Source organism: Oryctolagus cuniculus, chromosome 11 (assembly GCF_964237555.1).
Source record: "Oryctolagus cuniculus chromosome 11, mOryCun1.1, whole genome shotgun sequence".
Taxonomy (NCBI): Eukaryota; Metazoa; Chordata; class Mammalia; order Lagomorpha; family Leporidae; genus Oryctolagus; species Oryctolagus cuniculus.
The window spans coordinates 57206007-57225760 of NC_091442.1; the positions used below are offsets into that span (position 1 = coordinate 57206007).

Consider the following 19754-nt stretch of genomic DNA (forward strand, 5'->3'; position numbering starts at 1 on the left):
TACAGTAATTCTGATCCTTGCTCTCAAACTGGTGGGTTGGCTATGGGATATTTACTGAGGTCCTAGTGTCAAGCATTCCATTAGCACTGAGTCTATTGCAGTTATCAACGTAAGGGCTAAGGACATGAAGGGCTTCCCTGGTTAAGTCAGCAGTAGTTTTTGCCTTCTCTGAAGACTTTTACAGAATAGCTTCAAAGAGGGCAACCTGTTCAAACAGTGAAAACATCAGGACTAAGAATAAATAGATATGGCACCTATCCCAACTACTTCACAGAAAGGTTAAATTGGACAGTTCACACAATCTCTATGGCATTATTTGTGCTAATGATCTCAGATCTGTGCGGAAAACAACTAGAAATCACTTAAAACTAAAATATAAGCAGATATTTAATGTCTGATCATGTATGAAATTAAAAAAAAAAAATGCTGGGGTCAGCATCCCATGTGGGCGCCAGATTGAGTCCAACTGCTCCACTTCCAGTCCAGCTCCCTGCTAACACGCCTGGGAAAGCAGTGGAAGTATTTGGGCCCCTGACCCATGTGAAGAAGTTTCTTGCTTTGGCCTGGCCCAGCCCCAGCTGTTGGGCCATTTGATGAGTGAACCAGCAGATAGAAGCTCTTGCACATGCTCTTTCTCCATCTCTGCTTTTCAAATAAAACATTTTTTTTAAATAATGAAGGCTTTCATTAGTGTTCCCTCTCTGATTTTCTGAAACTCTGTGAAGAATTGGTATTTCTTCCTTAATGGTTTGCTAAAATTCACCAGAAAAACCACCTGGGCCTGTTCTTTCTAGGATGGCTTTTAGCCACAAATTTCATTTCCTTAACACATCTAAGGTTAGCAGGGTTTTTGTATTTAAGTGAGATTTGGTAGTTTGTCTCAAGGAATTTAGATGATTTCATCTAAGCCATATGGCATAGTTTTTGTTTTTAAAGTTTATTTCTTTGAGGCCGGCGCTGCGGCTCACTAGGCTAATCCTCCGCCTTGCGGCGCCGGCACACCAGGTTCTAGTCCCGGTCAGGGCATCAGATTCTGTCCCGGTTGCCCCTATTCCAGGCCAGCTCTCTGCTATGGCCCGGGAGTGCAGTGGAGGATGGCCCAAGTCCTTGGACCCTGTACCCGCATGGGAGACCAGGAGAAGCACCTGGCTCCTGGCTTCGGATCACCGCGGTGCACCGCGCGCCGGCCTCAGCGGCCACTGGAGGGTGAACCAACGGCAAAAAGGAAGACCTTTCTCTCTGTCTCTCTCTGTCAAAAAAAAAAAAAAAAAAAGTTTATTTCTTTGAAAACTAGAGTTATGGGCTGCAGTGGGGAGAGAGAGATCAAGAACTTCCATCTACTGATTCACTCCCCCAGATGGCCACAACAGCTGGGACTGGGCCAGGACAAAGCCATGAGCTTCTTCTGGGTCTCCCATGCGGGTACAGGGGCCCAAACACTTGGGTCATCCTATAATGCTTTCCCAGACACATTAGAGAGCTGGATCAGAAGCAGAACAGCTGGCGCTGTGGTGTAGCGGATAAAGCCACCGCTTTACTTTTTTATTTTTATTCATTTATTTTAAGATTTATTTATTTGAAAGGCAGAACTATATATAAAGATCTTCCATCCACTGGTTCACTCCCAAAATGGTTGATCCAAAACCAGGACCTAGGAGCAGGAGCCCAAATGCTTGGGCCATCTTTTACTGCTTTCCCAGGCCACAGCAAAAGCTGGATCGGAAGTGGAGCAGCTGGGACTCGAACTGGCACCCATATGGGATGCTGGCATTGCAGGCAGCTTAACCACTTATGTCACAACGCCAGCCCCCACAGTATTTATGACCTTTGTAATGTCTGCAGGATCAGAAAGATAGCCCTTATTCCTACTCATGGCAATGTGCAACCATTTTTCTCGATTCGTCAATTTCATTGAACAACTCTCAGAGGGTAGGTTTTGGATGTAGCGGTTGAGCTGCCGCTTAGGATGCCTGCATCCCACATAAGCATGCCCGGTTCGAGGCCTGGCTCCTCTGCTTCTGATGCAGTTTCCTGCTAATGCACCATGAGAAGCAATTGACCATGGCTCAAGTACCTGGGTCCCTGCCCTCCACATGGGAGACCCAGATAGAGTTCTGGGATCTGGACTTCAGTCTGGTCCAGAAACAGGTGCTGCAGCCACTTGGGGAGTGAACCAGCAGAGAAGATTTCAGTCTGCCTTTCATGTAAAATTAATTAAAAAAATTTTTTTTTACTTATTTGAGAGGCAGAGTTACAGACAGAGGGAGAGACGGAGAGAAAAGTCTTCCATCCACTGGTTCACTCCACAAATGGCCACAATAGCCGGAGCTAAGCTAATCCAAAGCCAGGAGCCAGAAGCTTCCTGCAGTCTTCCAGGTGAGTGCAAGGGACCAAGAGCTTGGGCCATCTTCTAGTGTTTTCCCAAGCCATAAGCAGAGAGCTGGATGGGAAGAGGAGCAGCCAGGACACGAACCGGCACCCATATGGGATGCCAGTGCCACAGGTGGAGACAGCCTACTATGCTACAGTGCAGGTCCCTAAATAAGTAATCTTCCAAAAAAATTTTTAAACTGCTTCACTGATTTTTGTCTAATTTTTAATATTTCATTAGTTACTGTTTTTGTTTATTATTTCCTTCCTTCTGCTTACTTTGGATTTCATTTGCTCTTCTTTTCCTAGGTCCTTAAAACAGGACCGTGTAGCACTGATTTTGCCACTGCTTTTGTGCTTAGTATCACCTTCCCTCTAACTGCATCCTTTACAAGTGTTCCGTCTTCATTTGGTTCAAAATATTCTCTGATTTTGTGATTTCCCCTTTGGCCAACAAGTTACTTAGAAGGATACTGGGCCGGCGCCGCGGCTCACTAGGCTAATCCTCCGCCTAGCGGCGCCGGCACACCGGGTTCTAGTCCCGGTTGGGGCGCCGGATTCTGTCCCGGTTGCCCCTCTTCCAGGCCAGCTCTCTGCTGTGGCCAGGGAGTGCAGTGGAGGATGGCCCAGGTGCTTGGGCCCTGCACCCCATGGGAGACCAGGAAAAGCACCTGGCTCCTGGCTCCTGCCATCGGATCAGCGCGGTGCGCCGGCCGCGGCGGCCATTGGAGGGTGAGCCAACGGCAAAGGAGGACCTTTCTCTCTGTCTCTCTCTCTCTCTAACTGTCCACTCTGCCTGTCAAAAAAATAAAAAAAATAAAAAAAAAAAAAAGGATACTGTATAGTTTCCAGATACATGGAGGCTGTCTAGAGGTTCTTCCACTGATTTTTTTTCCCTGTTACTGATTTCTAACTCAGTTGCACTACAGTCAGAAAACTTACTTCACATGATCGAATCCTTGTGAGTCTGAGACTTGTTTTATGATCCAGAAGATGGGGGTCAATGTCCCACGTGCACCTGGAAAGCAATGCTGCTGACGTCGTGGACTGTTCTAGAACTGTCATCATCAGATTAGTTGATGGCGTTAAGTCATCTACTTCTGTCTAGTAGTTTTATCAATTACTGACAGAGGTATTAAAACTTTAGCATATAACTCCGGGTGTCTATTTCATTTGCATCCTTTTTCCTTCATGTATTTTGAAACTTCCCTCATTAGCTATGTAAACACTTAGGACAGTTATATCCTGTTGATGAACTGACTCCTTTATTACCTAATCTTTGGGGTGTTAGTTATTTGCCCAAGCTATCTTTTAGGTCTGTTATGGAAAAAGAGCAAGAAAACATTTTGAAATACACATAGGAAACAGAAGGTAAAATATGTAACAGAGGAAGTTAAAAAAATAACTTTAATGGATTTTCTGAATTATCTCTAAGTTTTATCTATGCTTGTCTCCAACTACTCATATAAATGAGCTTTGCCTATGTTTTATCAGATCTTTAGACATAATTTATTGTGGTGAAATACTGAACAAATTAGCAGTATGTTAACCTCCCCAACTCCTTGTGAGGTGAGTCTTACTGATTTAGGGAGGAGAAACAAGGCACATGGAGTTCAAGGATTTGCCTCAGAAAGCAAACTTACATTTCCCAGCCTGTTAGCTGACCTCTTTAGCACAGGGCATTTTATTCCGACATAATTATGCCCGCTGGCTCGGACACGAACTTGCTTTATTCTGAGAAACACAGATTACAATCAGAGAAATACTTGAATTCAATTTGGTTCCTCCTCTCCATGGAAGAAATAAATAATGAGTTTGTTCTAAAACTTGATCTTGAAACAGTCCTTTCAAGTACACGACCTCAATCTCATGCTTTCTAGTGTCCTTCCTTGCAAGGAAGAACAATGGAAGAGGCACTCGGTAAGTTTGGAGATGAAAATCGCATGTGAGATTTTTTTACTCTGTCCATGACCCAGTTTTAGGAAGAAAAATCTGTCAGTGTTTAATTTGGATGAACTATTATTACTGAAGAGGAAATCCAGACTACACAGTCCACAGCCCATGAGGAAGAGAATGAAAGCAGCTCAGCCAGTCCAGTATGCCCTTTGTAGAAAACTTTTCCTTCTAAAAGGTTCAAGCACAGTTAACAAGCATAGGTTTGTTATTCCGTGTTAATGCCCGGAGCAGCTGACAATCAGCCAACAACTCAATCTTTGGGCCCTGAAGTCCTAGGCACTGAAGACCACCAGTGACTAGGCTCATCCAAAATATTAGAATATGTTCTGGACCACACTATAAATCATTGGCTTTTAGAAAAACCCCTCAAGATGACTTAGAGTCACTCCCTAAAAGTCTTTGGTCTAGAAGCCTGTGTGCTAACACTTACCCAACTCCTTTCACTTAAGATAAACTAAAGCCCAAAGCCCACAGCAGACTGAGAGCTCACCCAACTTTATACCATTAGTTAATGGCAGAAGTAGGACTAGAATTCAGGTTTCTGAGTCTTTTATTTTTCATTTGCTTGAAAAAAAAAAAAGTGGGGGGACCAGCACTGTGGCACAGCGGGTTAACACCCTGGCCTAACGCGCCAACATCACATATGGGTGCCAGTTTGAAACCTGGCTGCTCCACTTCTGATCCAGCTCTCTGCTGTAGCCTGGGAAAGTAGTAGAAGATGACCCAAATCCTTGGGCCCCTGCACCCACGTGGGAGACTCGGAGGAAGCTCCTGGCTCCGGATCGGTGCAGCTCTGGCTGTTGTGGTCAATTAGGGAGTGAACCATTGGCTGGAAGACCTCTCTCTCTCTCTGTCTCTGTCTCTCTGCTTCTCTTCTCTTTCTCTCTGTGTAACTCTTTTAAATAAATATTTTTTTTTAGAAAAAGAACTTTTAAAACTCTTTAAGGGGCTACTGTTGTGGACTAGCATGTTAAACGGGCTGCCGGCAACACGAGTATCCCAGAAGGGCTGGTTTGTGTCCCAGCTGCTCCACTTCTGATCCAGCTCCCTGCTAATGCACCGTGGAAAGCAGCAGAAGATGGCTCAAGTACCTGGGCCACTGTCACCATGTAGGAAACCCGGATGAAGCTCCTGGCTTCAGCCTGGCCCAGCCCCAGCTATGGCCATTTGGAAGGTAAACCAGCAGATGGAAGATCTGTTTCTGTCACTTTGTCTTTCAAATAAGTAAATAAATGTTTAAAAGAGAATTTAAGTTTATGTGGACTGAGGTTTAGGGAATTGAGGTGTAGTGGTGTGTGAATAGTGGCCCCAAAAAGATCAGCATCGAACCCATCAAATGGGAGAGCATTACTTTACACCAGGTACAGCGAAAGATATGATTCCAAACATACACGAGGAGAAATCAATCCCAGATCACCCAAGTGAGCCGTAAGGGAAATCACAGGTGTGCTGCCATGAGCCAGGCAGAGCCGAGGCGAGCACGTGAAGGGGAAAACAGAACCAAGAGATGAGGTCAAAAGGCAAGGACGCTGCCCACCAGCAGCAGCTACAAGGAACCCAGCACAGACTCCAGAGCCTCCAAGAGGGGCTCAACCCCTTGAGTGCAGACTTCTGCCCTCTAGAACTGCGAGAAGAAACTCTTCGTTGCTTGAAGCCACCACACGTGTGGTAGTTTGCTACAGCGACCACAGGGGGTTAACAAGCAGGGGAAATACACGTTGAAAAATCCTAAGTGTTTTACCCACCAGTAAGACGCCCATGTCCCTCATGGGAGTGTTTGAGCGCCACACCAACACCAGCTCCTCGCTCCAGCTTCCTGAAGCCAGACCCTGGGAGGCAGCAGTGACGCTCAAGGGAGTGGGTGCCTGCCTCCCACTGGGGAGACTTGGATTGAGTTCTTCATGGCTGACCTTGGCCTGAAGGCCACTGCAAGCATTTGGGATCCGTCACTCAAAAAATTACACAATGCCCCAGAAACTGAACACACATAACACCACTTAATGGTTAAGAAAAATGCACGCTTGAATAACCCAGGGAAGGCCTGTAACTTTCCATCTCTTGTTTCAAAGGGTAAACAGAGGCAACCACAGGATATCATAATTGACCCGAATACAACTTGGCACACCTGAGGAGACCAAGTGAGCAAGGTCTAATATTTACATAGCTGCTAACAGGAACGGCGTAGGTTTTTCCACAGACACGCTAGCGGGTAGAGCTCCTGGACAGACTAAACACAGGCAGCAGTTGTCACTGTGGGGGGTTCTGCCAGCACGAACGTAAGGTTGTCATCAGAAATGAATATGCGGCTTACAGAAGCCCGACAAATCTGCATCTCGGGCTCTGTGCAAGCCACCGCTTCTCAGGATGCCCTGGAATCCTTCCTATTGGTACAAGGATCAGTTAAAGTTAGCCCCCAAAAGCAAGGGAAGAAAGTCAAAGTTTGCGTCAGAGAAAACAGATGATTGCCCAGGATCCAAGTTCGTGAATGATGATGTGTAAATAACCATACTAATAACTCAAGTGGTATCTCACACTGTAATTTATTGCTTTTAAAATCAATTACCCAATACAGCCCAGCTTTAGGCCCAATTTCATGCCAGGTGAAAAGAAATAAAAACATCAAGTGAAAGAACAAAAATAAAGGCTAGAAATGCTTTATCGGGGAGCGTTCTTAAATGGGCGATTCCTTGAAGGAACTTAGGCCGTGTGGCCACATAAAACACCTCAACCAGTGCAAAACAGACTCACTAGTGTTCCTCAGAAGCCTCTGTGCGCTGGACATGAAGATTTTCTCTTTTCCAGAGTATTACCAAGGGCCCTGAGAGTCTGCCAGACACAGGAAATTGCAATCACTTCCCACGTCCACTCTTTCCCCAACTAGCACCCTGCTCACCTACGGTTTAGATTGCAGCTTTCTCCTGTTAGCTTTCAGGCAGCAAAGACGTGTTACTTTCCCCGTTGTGAACAACGCGTTTGTAAGTTTAGTCACACCGTTGTATGTTTGTACCCAAGTGCCCTCACACTAACGGTATCGCAACATTTTGTATTTAACTGCCAGGTCTAAGTTTAACAACCAAACCAGATTCTCCGAAAGCAAAATGAGGGAAGGTTTTCCACGTGATAGTCTCAGAATTTCAATGCAAAAAGCACCCTAGGCCGGCGCTGCGGCTCACTTGGCTAATCCTCCGCCTGTGGCGCCGCGGCACCCAGGGTTCTAGTCCTGGTTGGGGTGCCAGATTCTGTCCCGGATGCTCCTCTTCCAGTCCAGCTCTCTGCTGTGGCCTGGGCAGCAGTGGAGGACGGCTCAGGTCCTTGGGCCCTGCAGCCGCGTGGGAGACCAGGAGGAAGCACCTGGCTCCTGGCCTCGGATGGGCGCAGCCGGCCATAGCGGCCATTTGGGGGCAACAGAAGGAAGACCTTTCTCTCTGTCTCTGTCTCTCTCTCACTGTCTAACTCTGCCTGTCAAAAAAAAAAAAAAAAAAAAAAACCACTAAACTTACACCAACAGTAAGAAGGGTTTACTGCACCTATTACCACTGAACAGACCCTCACAATAAAATGCAAAATTTTCACTTGCAGTCGACTAGGAAGTCTTAGTTCAGTTCCTAAAATCTTTCAAAGGGAAAAACATCAGTAAAACACCAAATAAAGGGTCATCAATTGATCTGCTTGTGAACACAAGTGGCTGGTGCTGGAAGAATCCACTCAGAGCAACCTCAGGTGGCCTGACTTGGTTTCCTATTCAGAGCAGTCGTTCCCCGCCCACCCCATGCCCAAAACCATGGGTCTGTAAGCCACTGTGACAGCAGTTCAGTATAAACTGACCTGCCTCGAGAAAATGAAATAGGACATGGAATGTGGGAAAATACCAGAGTGTTTGCACCTTTGCTGTGTGAAACTTGTTTCCATGTACGTACAAAGTCAGTATAAAATATATTTCTTCCTGAGGGTCATAGCTAAAGCAGAGTGACAGTCACTCAAAGCCAGGAAAGAGATTTAAAGTTAGGTGAAATCCTTAACAGGCATCTGAGACAAAATTTACCTTCTTAAAAAAAACACCTTTGCCATTATTTAGGGAGCCAAATTCAAGCAGTCAATCATATAATTAGATTGCAAGAAATATTAAGAATGTTAATGAAGTATCACTTTTATCAGAAGGAACAATGATCCTATTATGTGTCTGAAAGAGATAAGTGATAGGATTTAGTAATCCACTCAGCAAAGGCCCCTCCCTAAATACATCCCACTTTTATTGAATTGGTAAAACAGAGGACTTTGAAAGGATAATTAACTCTAACATCAGCCATTTTAGGTCTGTTTCAAACTGAGATTCCGATGCTTACCCCTCTCAGACCTTTGGCAACGCCTGGCGGCTGTGAGGACAGCGGGGGGGGGGGGGGGGGTGCTGCTGGCTTCTAATAGGTAGAGCCAGGGAGCCCAAGACAGCCCCCACTCCCTGCCCAACAGAGAAGTATCTGGCTCAAAGTGCCCATAGTGTTGAGGATGAGAAACCTTGTTATAGATTAAGACTGTATTCCTTTTAAACCTAAATAAATCCAGGATACCCTCAACCGCTCTCACTTTAGTTATCAGAAGCTCAGCAACTGCACTATCAGCATATCCACAAATAGGTTTATGATCAGGTATGAAACACAGATTTGCCGTTTTTGCAAGTACGGGAGAACACGGAAATCTCTGCTCGGTTCATCACAAGCTCCATTAAAATCATTTGTATTTGCACAAGTGCGGAGAGGTCTCCAATCACAAGTGTACTTCATATGTGGTTGACTTTTATTAGAGTATTTAAAGATTGCTCCCTTGGCTTTAAGTCAGTGAACAATAAAGCAGTAAGACCCTAACACACCCAATATATAATGCAAACTTTTTTTTCAAAAGATCCCTGAATAAGCAGAGAAAGCATTATCAACAGAAGACAGACTACATGCAGAACACCCTCGTAAGGAAATCTAATCAAAAGGCAATGAATACTCCAGGTGATGGATGGGTCTTTTGTCTCCAACACCCTAACGTATCGCCTCCTACAGCGGCTTCCGTGGGACATCCTCAAAGGAACAGCACAAAGAGGGACACGGGAGATCTTTAATGGTGTAAAGAAAGATATGTACAGGAGGGAAAGTCAGAGAAAAAGACCAAGACAAAAGCACGGAGCAGCTAGCTGAGAAGAGAGACAAGGGCGATGAGAAGTATGATAAACAGAAACGCACACACAAAACTGACTTCATTTTTTATTTTATTTTAATCACAAATCGTCACCCCTGTAAAGATTAAACACGGGTCTATTGGAAACCCAGCCTGCCTCGGCCCCGGCGTCGGCAGAAGCAACACACTCCGGACAGGGGCAGGATTCTGAAACTTTTCTGCGGGCCTACGAACACCTTTGTGTCCGCAGAAACAGGCATCCTGAGGTCGCCTTGCCGTACAGTACACAGTGATTTCTCTCATTCGCTAACACTCAGTCCGTCTTCCTAAAACAAGTTCTCTAAATCGAAAGCCCTGCTCGGGTTTCCCCCAAACTCAATGTGGTGGATGCTGGGATGCCCCGACGTGGAGAGCGATGCCAAGCTGCAGCACCCAGGACCAAATTTACGCTTCCGCTACCAAAGAGGTGCACCGGGCGGGGGGCTTCGCAGAAGTCGTAGGGGGGAAAAACCCACCCCCGCACGCCATCACGACCATTGAATCTCCTTCCTCCCCACCCTTTCCCACCAAATCGAAGACCTCCCCGTCCTGGAGAGCCTATTGGACGACCTGTCCGAGAGGCTTCCTTGGGCCGCCCGCCTACTGGCTCCAGATTTGGTCCATCCACTTGAGGGCCCAACTCCCGCCTTCCCCGCTGGAGTCAAACCCACGGCCCCTCGGAGAAGCCCAACCTACCGCGCGCTTCGCGCTCATTGGCTCGGCGGGACGCTGCTCAGGAAGGGAAAACCCGCCTCCCACATTCCGATGGCCCAAAGGCCGATCAGTCGGCAGCTCGAGGTAGACCCAATTGGCCTAGACACGCGCCAGTCAAACGCCTCGGCGGCACAGCTCCACACAACCTACAGGGATGGAATATCCCGCCCCCTGTTCTTCTATTGGTTGGCCCAACCCACCGCTGCCCCTTGACTATCCCCCCACCCCACGGTCCATTCATTTCACACAATAACGGGCCCAACTGGAGCCGGTCCAAGGCCTTGTACAGGTAGACAAGACTCTCTGCCACTTACCCGGGATCGAGAGTGATCACACACCCTAACGTCTGCCCCGTTCCTCTGTGCTGAGGCCGCACCACAAGCCACCGCTGCTGCTGCCTTCTGCGCAACGCCAACCGCCCGCCAAAACGGATCCTTCCCTGCGCCTGCGCAACCAATCCTGGGCCCGGACCCTTTCTCCGCCCACAACGCCTGCGCAAAGCAGCGCGCAACTCCCGCCACTACGCAGGCGCCGTAGGTTAACCGCCTTCTCCCGCCCGCCATTTCACGTGTTTCAAGCGGCGAGCGGAACTCTATAATGCGCATGCGCAAGATCGCCATTTTACTACACATGCGCTCAACAGGCGGTTGTTGAAAAAAACCGTCACATCTAACTACTTTTCTGCTGCTTGGTGTTAATAATGCTTTACCAAACAAATAGGATATATAATTTGGACTAGTAGAATGAAAAAAAAACGTTTAGACAGGCGAAGTACGTTCAAAAATGAATGATTGTTCAGTTAGCCAATCAGGCTGGCTAAGAATAAGATTGCTCGAGGACCAATGGGGTCCGAGGGGTGGAGACTGCGCAGAACGCCCTAACGGTGACGTACGCAGCAGTGCGGCGCCATACACCAATAGTAGAGGGAAGCGATTTCAAATGTCCAATCAGAGCGAGGCAGGGGTGGAGTCTGCCAATGTCGAAAGCGAGGAGGCGGGATAAAAAAGCGAGGCCGAAGGTAGGCTGGCGGATACGTTCGTTGGCTTACTCCTTTCTGCTTGCGGACGCCGCCGAGGAAGCATCGTCGAGTTCTCTCTTCCCACCGCCGTCATGTCGAAGTCAGAGGTGAGGAGCTCCCCTTTTCTAACGTAGTTCTCCCCCTCGTCTCCCTCTTCGAGTCCAGTAGGGGCGGTTTCTTTGCCCGCAGCAACCTTTTCGGCAGTTTGCTCGGTCGCGGCCAAGGCCTACCCCTCCCAAAGTTCAAGTCGCCATTTTGTCCTCGTCGTCGCCATGAGGTTGCGGGCCGCTAGCCCCTCGATAATCACTCCGGGGTCGGCGTCGGGGCAAAATCGTTAGCCATATGGCGATTTAGGTTCAATTTTGTCCCGGCGAGCGGGTTTTAAAAAAGCCTTGATGCCCCTCACGGCGATGTCCCCCTCCCGCGCGGACCTTTTGTTGCGCGCGTGCGTCTGGAGGGAGCGGAGCGGCGCATGCGCTGGAGGCTCCCCAGCCCCCAACGGGCCGCCTCCCCTGATGAGGGGGAGCACGTGGCCCGCTTTGGACCGGAGCGAACAAAAAGTGCCGCCTTTGTGGGGGCCGAGTTGTGTTCCCCACCCCCCGCGTGGAAACGGGGTCGTGTGGTAGCCCGAATTTACAAGAGAAAAACCAATTTTGCTCTCCCGCCCAGTCGCCCAAGGAGCCCGAGCAGCTGCGGAAGCTCTTCATCGGAGGGCTGAGCTTTGAGACGACCGATGAGAGCCTGAGGAGCCATTTTGAGCAATGGGGCACGCTCACGGACTGCGTGGTAAGACTGGGGAGGGCCGGGAGGCGGGGCGTCGGCGGCTGTTCCTGCAGATTCTGTGCGAGGGCTTAAGATCCTAACGGGGCCTGAGTTCTGAGTTAGGAATGGCTCGTTTGTGGCTCTTCGGCCTGCTTTTTGGAAGTTGCGGGAGCGGGGAACAGGAGGACCGCCCTATAACCTCCTACGGGCCCGGGCCTTGTAATAAGCAAATTAACGCTGTCTCCAGGTAATGAGAGACCCGAACACCAAGCGCTCCAGGGGCTTTGGGTTTGTCACCTACGCCACCGTGGAGGAGGTGGATGCGGCCATGAACGCAAGGCCACACAAAGTGGATGGAAGAGTTGTGGAACCAAAGAGGGCTGTGTCGAGAGAAGTAAGTGGGCCCCCAAACCCCCATCGGTTGTGGTAATAGGCTTGCCATTGGGGAGCCATCTGGACCCTTTCAAGTACTTGATAAAGGACACAGATTTTGCCATTTAGAGTAACTCGTGGTTCTCGGCTCGGTAGGATTCCCAAAGACCAGGTGCCCACCTCACTGTGAAAAAGATCTTCGTGGGTGGCATTAAAGAAGACACTGAAGAGCATCACCTCCGAGATTACTTTGAGCAGTACGGGAAAATCGAGGTGATTGAGATCATGACTGATCGAGGCAGTGGCAAGAAGAGGGGCTTTGCTTTTGTGACCTTCGACGACCATGACTCCGTGGATAAGATTGTCAGTGAGTATCAGATCCCAGGCACTTTGCGGGCTTTCTGCAACGCACGTGGCATTCCACTCTAACCCCGGGCTGTTTGTCATCAAATTTCAGTTCAGAAATACCACACTGTGAACGGCCACAACTGTGAAGTGAGGAAGGCCCTGTCGAAGCAGGAGATGGCCAGCGCTTCGTCCACCCCGAGAGGTATGTCTATTGCTTAGTCGGACGTTAAGGTAACTTTGAGTTTTTCCAATCTGTATGGTTTAACACTTATCTCTCAAGGTCGAAGTGGTTCTGGAAACTTTGGTGGTGGTCGTGGAGGTGGTTTTGGTGGCAATGACAACTTTGGTCGTGGAGGAAACTTCAGTGGTCGTGGTATGTATGGTTAGCTAAGGTTAACTCTAGAGAGCTTGTGGTTTCTTGACCCTAGATGACTTGTCCCTTTTTTTTCTGTAACCTGTAGTAGCATATAACAAATGGCCTACGTTTCCGAAGTTAAGTTTTATCTAAAATGCAGCTCTGGCCTGTAACTAACCAGAAGTTACTCCGGTGTGCCAATCGTTGTCACAGTGCAGGGAGCGCTTCCAGAGCGTACCACGCAATTCATATGCTCTAAACCTGCTGCACGTGTTTGCTTTCTTCCAGGTGGCTTCGGCGGCAGCCGCGGTGGAGGTGGTTATGGTGGCAGTGGGGATGGTTACAATGGATTTGGTAATGACGGTAAGTCTTTAAAGAATACATAGGTAAAAATGTTTCTGGCAACTTGTGTTACTAGATTAGGATGATAGAAACTGTTAACTGCTAGTGCATGATAAGCTCAACTGAACCCATAATAAGCATGCTTTGCGCAGGCCTTTAGCCATTACACTTGAACCGATTTTGATTGTTAAATACTTTTGTCTTATTGAGAAGAATTGTATTCTTATAGGTGGTTATGGAGGAGGCGGCCCTGGTTACTCTGGAGGAAGCAGAGGCTATGGAAGTGGTGGACAGGGTTATGGAAACCAGGGCAGTGGCTATGGCGGGAGTGGCAGCTATGACAGCTATAACAACGGCGGAGGCGGCTTTGGCGGTGGTAGTGGTAGGTATCGAGTGATCCAAGTACTTGGTCTGATAGCTAGATTAGTGTTTTAGCATTTTAATGCCCATATTGCGATTGGAAGCTCTTAAAGCATTGTGTGGTACACTGCATGGTATATTAAAAGGAAATGAGCTTGCTGTGCTACCTCCTCCTAGCTTTAAGCTGGGGCCGCCTCACTCCCAAATAAGTAGATGCTAAGCGGGTAGTGGTGTCTGTGATGTGAGTGAGTTAGCATCTTGGCAGGGTTTAGTGTGTGGAACTCCTTGGGACCGCAGGCACTTAGTTGATACATCCAAGACCGTTGACCGTTGGCAGTGGCCTGGATGCATGCACAAAGGCCTGTGAGGCTAGAGAGTACACCTCTAGTTGCCACTAGGAAAAATTCAACTTCTAATGCGGTGAACTGGGTTGCTTTGTAAAACTTCTGGATTATTCAACTGAATGCCTTGTCCAGAGAATGAAAATGCAGATGTGCAGCCACCTGAGTTTGGGAGGAAGCAGGCAGATAATAAAAGCTTTAATTCTGAACACTGAGCAGAATTGGGTACTCTCAGTCACCTTCTCAAGTAACACACAAAGGCCATCTTTCTGTTCCCTAGGAAGCAATTTTGGAGGCAGCGGAGGCTACAATGATTTTGGCAATTACAACAATCAATCTTCAAATTTTGGACCCATGAAGGGAGGAAATTTTGGAGGCAGAAGCTCTGGCCCCTATGGTGGTGGCGGCCAATATTTTGCCAAACCACGAAATCAAGGTATGGTATGAATGTAACTGGGAGATGAGCAAGTAAAAGGGAAAGGAGTTGGTTTGTTGGGTGCATAGCTGATGGTGCTGCCCTTGTCAGGTTTCGCTAAGGCTGTTAAATAGTCACTCCTAAGTTTGAACTTGTCTCATCCCATTGAACATGAAAGCAGGGCTTTTGCCGTGGGCACTTGAGAGGTTAAAAGGCCCAATCTTGTTCTAGGTGGCTATGGTGGTTCTAGCAGCAGCAGCAGCTATGGCAGTGGCAGAAGGTTTTAATAACTGCCAGGTAAGTAAACACCTTTTTTTGTGTGTGCTTTTTTTTTTAAGTTTTTATAATCGCTGCTAAACCCTAATGTAGCTAAGCAGTGTGGCATAGTTAACATTATAATATTGCAGTAAAATTGTGGGTATTAAGTTCAGATAATATTGATAATTCAGATGAGCAAAATTTGTGGGAAACAACTTAATATTGGATTGTAGCCTTGAGTCTTAATATGTTTAGATTAACAACTTTATTCCATATTGTTCAACAGGAAACAAAGCTTAGCAGGAGAGGAGAGCCAGAGAAGTGACAGGGAAGCTACAGGTTACAACAGATTTGTGAACTCAGCCAAGCACAGTGGTGGCAGGGCCTAGCTGCTACAAAGAAGACATGTTTTAGACAATACTCATGTGTATGGGCAAAAAAACTCGAGGACTGTATTTGTGACTAATTGTATAACAGGTTATTTTAGTTTCTGTTCTGTGGAAAGTGTAAAGCATTCCAACAAAGGGTTTTAATGTAGTTTTTTCTTTTTTTTTCTTTTGCACCCATGCTGTTGATTGCTAAATGTAATAGTCTGATCATGACGCTGAATAAATGTGTCTTTTTTTTAAATGTGCTGTGTAAAGTTAGTCTACTCTGAAGCCATCTTGGTAAACTTCCCCAAAAAGTGTAAAGTCAGAATTCATCAGGGTGATGCCAGGTTCCATTTGAGATTTATTTACAAAATGCTCGGGTGGAGAAGCTGTTCTCAGATACATGAGTTACTGTTGTGACCTTCTGAAGTTCACCATTAAAAGCCACCCAAGCAAAGTCATGGGGTTATTTGGTTATAAGAATGATTGTTGGCACATCCTTTGCAATATATCTAAATTGAATAATGGTACCAGATAAAATTACAGATGGGAATGAAGCTGTGTATCATCCATTATCATGTGTAATCAATAAACGATTTAATTCTCTTGAATGGAATGACAACTGTATGGATTTGGGACTGGCAGAGATTTGGACTTTTCCCTACCCTCCACCCCTGATAATGTTGAATCCTACCACAATGCAAGTTCAAAACTCTGCCAGAGAATAGAAGCCAGCTGCTGGCTAATGCTTCCACTCCATTAAGTCCACAAAGATTTAGAAGTGTTTTAAGAGACATTTCTTAAAAAATACCGGTACCAGTAAGACTTGAATTCAATATAAACAGGTTTTTATTAAAGGAAAACTGCAGTTCTGCTGGGTCATGGGTCGGTGTGTGGGTGGGTCGGTCTGTGGAAATGTATGTTGATTACACTGGTTGGGGGGATTAAAACCATGAAGTGGGAGGAACAAATGTTTCTGTATAATTTCATATTAACTGCAGTTTTCCTTTAAACATGACACAAGACCACACAATCATCTGAAAGTGTTAATTGTATATATAGATAATGATTTCTAAACCTTTCATAGTTCATGGATACCCAATAATTGTTATTTGTAAATAGGTTCTTTGAAGCCTACCCTCTTTAATTTCAGTGCCATTGTATCTAGTAGTATAGATCATTGTTTACTAGTAGGACTGTATATGCCATCCCAGGGGTGTGTTGGAACATTGGGGAGGAGGGTGGGAGGGAGGTGGGTGGAAGGTGGTGGGGGGTGGGTGAGCGTGGACGGTAGTTCATGATACTGGCTGAGTTTGCAATAGCAGGTGGAACCTTTAACTGTTGAGGGAGTTTGCAGATACATCAGGATTCGTGACAATGCCTTTAAAGATCCAGGAGAGATGTTCAGCTACTAGGAACTGCTAGCAAGCATAGCGCGAATGGCTCCGAGCTCAGACTCTACAGCTGAGAGTAGACACTTGTGGTATGTGGAGCACAGATAAGCCAGGGGCAGGCCACGGCACCCTCCATGAAAGCTAGGAGGAAGTGAAGTTTGAGTGACCATCGCCAGAAAGGAGGCAGACGAGAGTAAGGCACACCTGACTCTTAGGACTAGCAGTCAGAACCAGGAGGAAAGGTTTTATTGCTATGCTGGTAGGTAAGAACAGATTTTACTTACATCCATAAAGTTAACCTAAAATCCAGTATTCTGTTAAATTTTCCTTAATATATTGAGCCAAAACTAGTCCAGTTAAGCTGAACTTGGTTTTTCTGGAGAAATTGACACCCTATTGGTGGCTCCTAATTGAAGAAAGTAATTAATTCTGTGATAATCTATTTTTGCCCTTTAATTTTATTTGCTGTCCTTTTACCCATTTCCTTGAAATAATGGCTCAAATTAATATATTGGAATCTTCCCAAAATGGGGGGAGGGCTGGGTGGGTGGACCATTAGTGGGTGGGGGTGGTTTAGCTTGATGGGACTCTGTCTTCGAAAAGAGCCAGTTCTAAAGGCTGTTTACTTTTCTAGGGAAGAATCTGCTACACGCTTATCAGCTCTTATTAAAAAAATAATTATAATTAAACCCAGAAACTCCTGTCCATGGCTAGAAAGGTAAGTTTCTATAAAATAATGGCCAGCCAAGAGTTCTCCATATTTCCAAAGTCAAAGGGAGAATTACCAACACCCAAGCACAAGGTCCAATTGTCCATAACCAAAGCAGCCAGATTCCCAGTGGTGGCAGTTAGCTGATGACAGAGCCCTGTCCTAATGCGTTAACGACTTCACCCCTCTCTTTCCTTTGCAGGAACATCCTTGTGAGGACAACCTTTGAGCCACTCCATTTCTCACTGCTATGCAGTTGATACTAGCTGTTTTGCAGCTCTAATTATTCATTCCATTTTGTGAATGAGCTTTATGAATAATAAATCATTTTATAAATACTTGGTCTGCTTCATGTTATTTTCCCATTTTAAATTAGGGATTCAAAAATGTAGGATATCAGTGATAAACTGGTCTTGGTAAGACATTGAGGCAGAGAAAGATCTTCCATATTCTGGTTTGCTCTCCAGATTACAACAGCCAGAGCTGTAAAAATCCAAAGCCTGGAGCCTCTTGGATCCCCCATGCAGGTGCAGGGGCCCAAGGACTTGGCCATCTTCCACTGCTTTCCCAGACCATAGCAGAGAACTGGATTAGAAGTGGAGCCACTGGGACTTGGACCACAACGATGTGGGATGCCAGCACCACAGACTGGGGCTTTAACTTGCTGTGTGGTGGCACCAGCCACAGGCAGTTGCCTTGACTCCATGTCTCAGATCAACTGACTGCCTTTCCCTTCTGGGGGCAGAACAAGCTGCCCAACATGGCAGCTTTTAAATGGGGGTTGGTTCCTGACTGAGACGGTGTGCTGCATTGACACTGCCGCATTCAGGATCATGGTTTAGAGCCAGTGGGCACTCGGACAGCAAGCCAGTGTCAGGCTGCTCCAACAGCCATGTCTCCACTCCTGGCTTGGGAAGCCAGCCGCCAGTGAGCTGTGTTGAGTCTTGGGAGCTAGGATTTGTGAAGTTCACGTGGTAGATCGCGCTGACAAGCTGATGAGACAAGCATTCAGAAGCAGTAATTGTGCTCCAGCAAATGCTTTCTATCTTTCTGCATTCCAGAAAGATTGGCCCAGCCTGTTCAGCAGAGGAAGAGTGAGGTGTGGGTTAGGGGAACTCTGCATCCCAACATCTGGGCTGGAACACCACAGGATAGCCTTTTGAAGAGCTCTACTTGTTTGACAAGTTGGCCAGGAGAGGTTTTGCATTTATTTATATTAAATGGCTTTAGGTTTCATGTGCTGTGCTTTGTTTTATACAAATGAGGGAATTCAAGGTAAGACCTCTGGTCCAAGTTGATGTTCCCAGCTTGGCTATAGGTCGACGTGGCAGCTCCAGAATGGTCTTGCCTGGTAACAATCTGAGAGGAGGCTGCACCTTCAGGTCCTAGGGCTTGAAGTGATGAGGTCAGGTAAATAGTTGAATTTGCCTGTGGGTTGTGTTCGGGACATTGGATTTTTTTCATTCTACCCAAAGATGAATTTTAAAACTTGAGCAGTTAGCTCTGCATTTTACAACTTAACATGTGAACGTTTTCAGTTCTCTGAGACAAAGTTGACAAGTGGGCCCTGTACTAACAGGAAACTCGGGTTGCTTTCATTCCATAAAGCTTGGCTACACGGCATGTTTCTCAGTGGGCTTGAGCACCCACCGCCTGTGCCCTGTCCCTGCTGTGGGCTCTTGGAGCTGCCCATCTATACTTGCATCAGACCTGGGATGAGGATTCCCTGTGGGATGATAGGAAAACCGGGTTGAAGGGTAACAGTAAGGTGTTTCAGGTGTGGAGCCGTGGATGTGCCGAAGTGGGAAATCGGGATCCCCTTGAGTTCAAGGAGATGTGTAGAGGGAGGGCTGGTTGGATTTTAGGTGATGCGCCTAAGGAGCCAAACTCCAGGTCCCTGTATCTGTTTCAAGGGTGCAGGGAGAGCACCTAACAACGCACATCTGAGGATGTAGAAGTGGAGGGCCCCAAGGCAGCGACTGGTGCTGGGCTGTGATAGAACCAGGAAGAGGAAGTTCTACAGGACGTACGTGTTTGATTCCACTGTGGAGCCCCGTGGTGTGAAACCTCTAAAGCTGTGGTGTCTGGTCAGATTCCCGAGTGGAGAACCGCTCGCCCAGCCTCCTGAGAGCCCTGGCACTTCAGCACCCAGGCTGAGAGGTGAAGTGGGGGCAGGACAGAATGAAAGGCTGTGTGTGTGTGTGTGTGTGTGTTCCAAAGAGATCTCAGGGCATCACCAGTTTGTGGGGCTCCCAGGAAATGGGGCGGGGAGCTCCTCAGACGATCCACGCCCCTGACTAAAGGAGTTTAGACGGCTGGATCTCCACCCTCTTGAAGCCCACGTTTTCTTGACTTCTCAGGCGAGCTCTGGAGGGAAAAGAGAATGAACCTGGCAGCATCCGCCCAGCCCTGGACCCCAACAAGTAGTGCTCTGAGCGCCCAGCTTCACCATCATCGCAAAGGTAGACGC

The 19754-nt window shown here is 47.1% G+C and overlaps 2 protein-coding genes across 10 annotated transcripts in view; one reads left to right on the plus strand and one right to left on the minus strand.

Moving 5' to 3' along the window:
- The window catches only part of CBX5 (chromobox 5), a 42136-nt gene extending 31265 nt beyond the window's left edge, over positions 1-10871 (minus strand). For both annotated transcript variants that reach the window (XM_008256569.4, XM_008256567.4), the window contains exon 1: positions 10554-10871. In XM_008256569.4, coding sequence (XP_008254791.3) covers positions 10554-10871 — 318 coding nt within the window. The remainder of the gene's footprint in view (positions 1-10553) is intronic.
- A 352-nt stretch (positions 10872-11223) lies between these two features.
- Positions 11224-17622, plus strand: HNRNPA1 (heterogeneous nuclear ribonucleoprotein A1). Of its 8 annotated transcripts, XR_001793343.3 has the most exons (12): positions 11224-11364; positions 11927-12043; positions 12267-12413; positions 12548-12758; positions 12849-12941; positions 13020-13112; positions 13383-13457; positions 13666-13818; positions 14418-14573; positions 14784-14849; positions 17210-17293; positions 17487-17622. XR_001793343.3 is itself a non-coding variant. In XM_051845614.2 (11 exons), the coding sequence occupies exons 1-10, from the start codon at positions 11350-11352 to the stop codon at positions 14837-14839; spliced, it is 1116 nt and encodes a 371-aa protein (XP_051701574.1). In that variant the 5' UTR covers positions 11224-11349; the 3' UTR covers positions 14840-14849; positions 17210-17622. The 8 variants fall into 8 exon arrangements, 5 of the variants coding, with proteins under 5 accessions (XP_051701574.1, XP_002711081.1, XP_069908438.1 ...); XR_011380076.1 differs by lacking the exon at positions 13666-13818; XR_011380075.1 differs by lacking the exon at positions 13020-13112.
- The last annotated feature ends 2132 nt before the right edge of the window (positions 17623-19754 follow it).

What these genes read in the sequence shown, in the direction of transcription:
- HNRNPA1 (XM_051845614.2), top strand. An exon ending in AGGAAACTTCAGTGGTCGTG is followed by an intron (nt 13,113 to 13,382) that starts GTATGTATGGTT and finishes GCTTTCTTCCAG; the next exon opens with GTGGCTTCGGCGGCAGCCGC. An exon ending in CAATGGATTTGGTAATGACG is followed by an intron (nt 13,458 to 13,665) that starts GTAAGTCTTTAA and finishes GTATTCTTATAG; the next exon opens with GTGGTTATGGAGGAGGCGGC.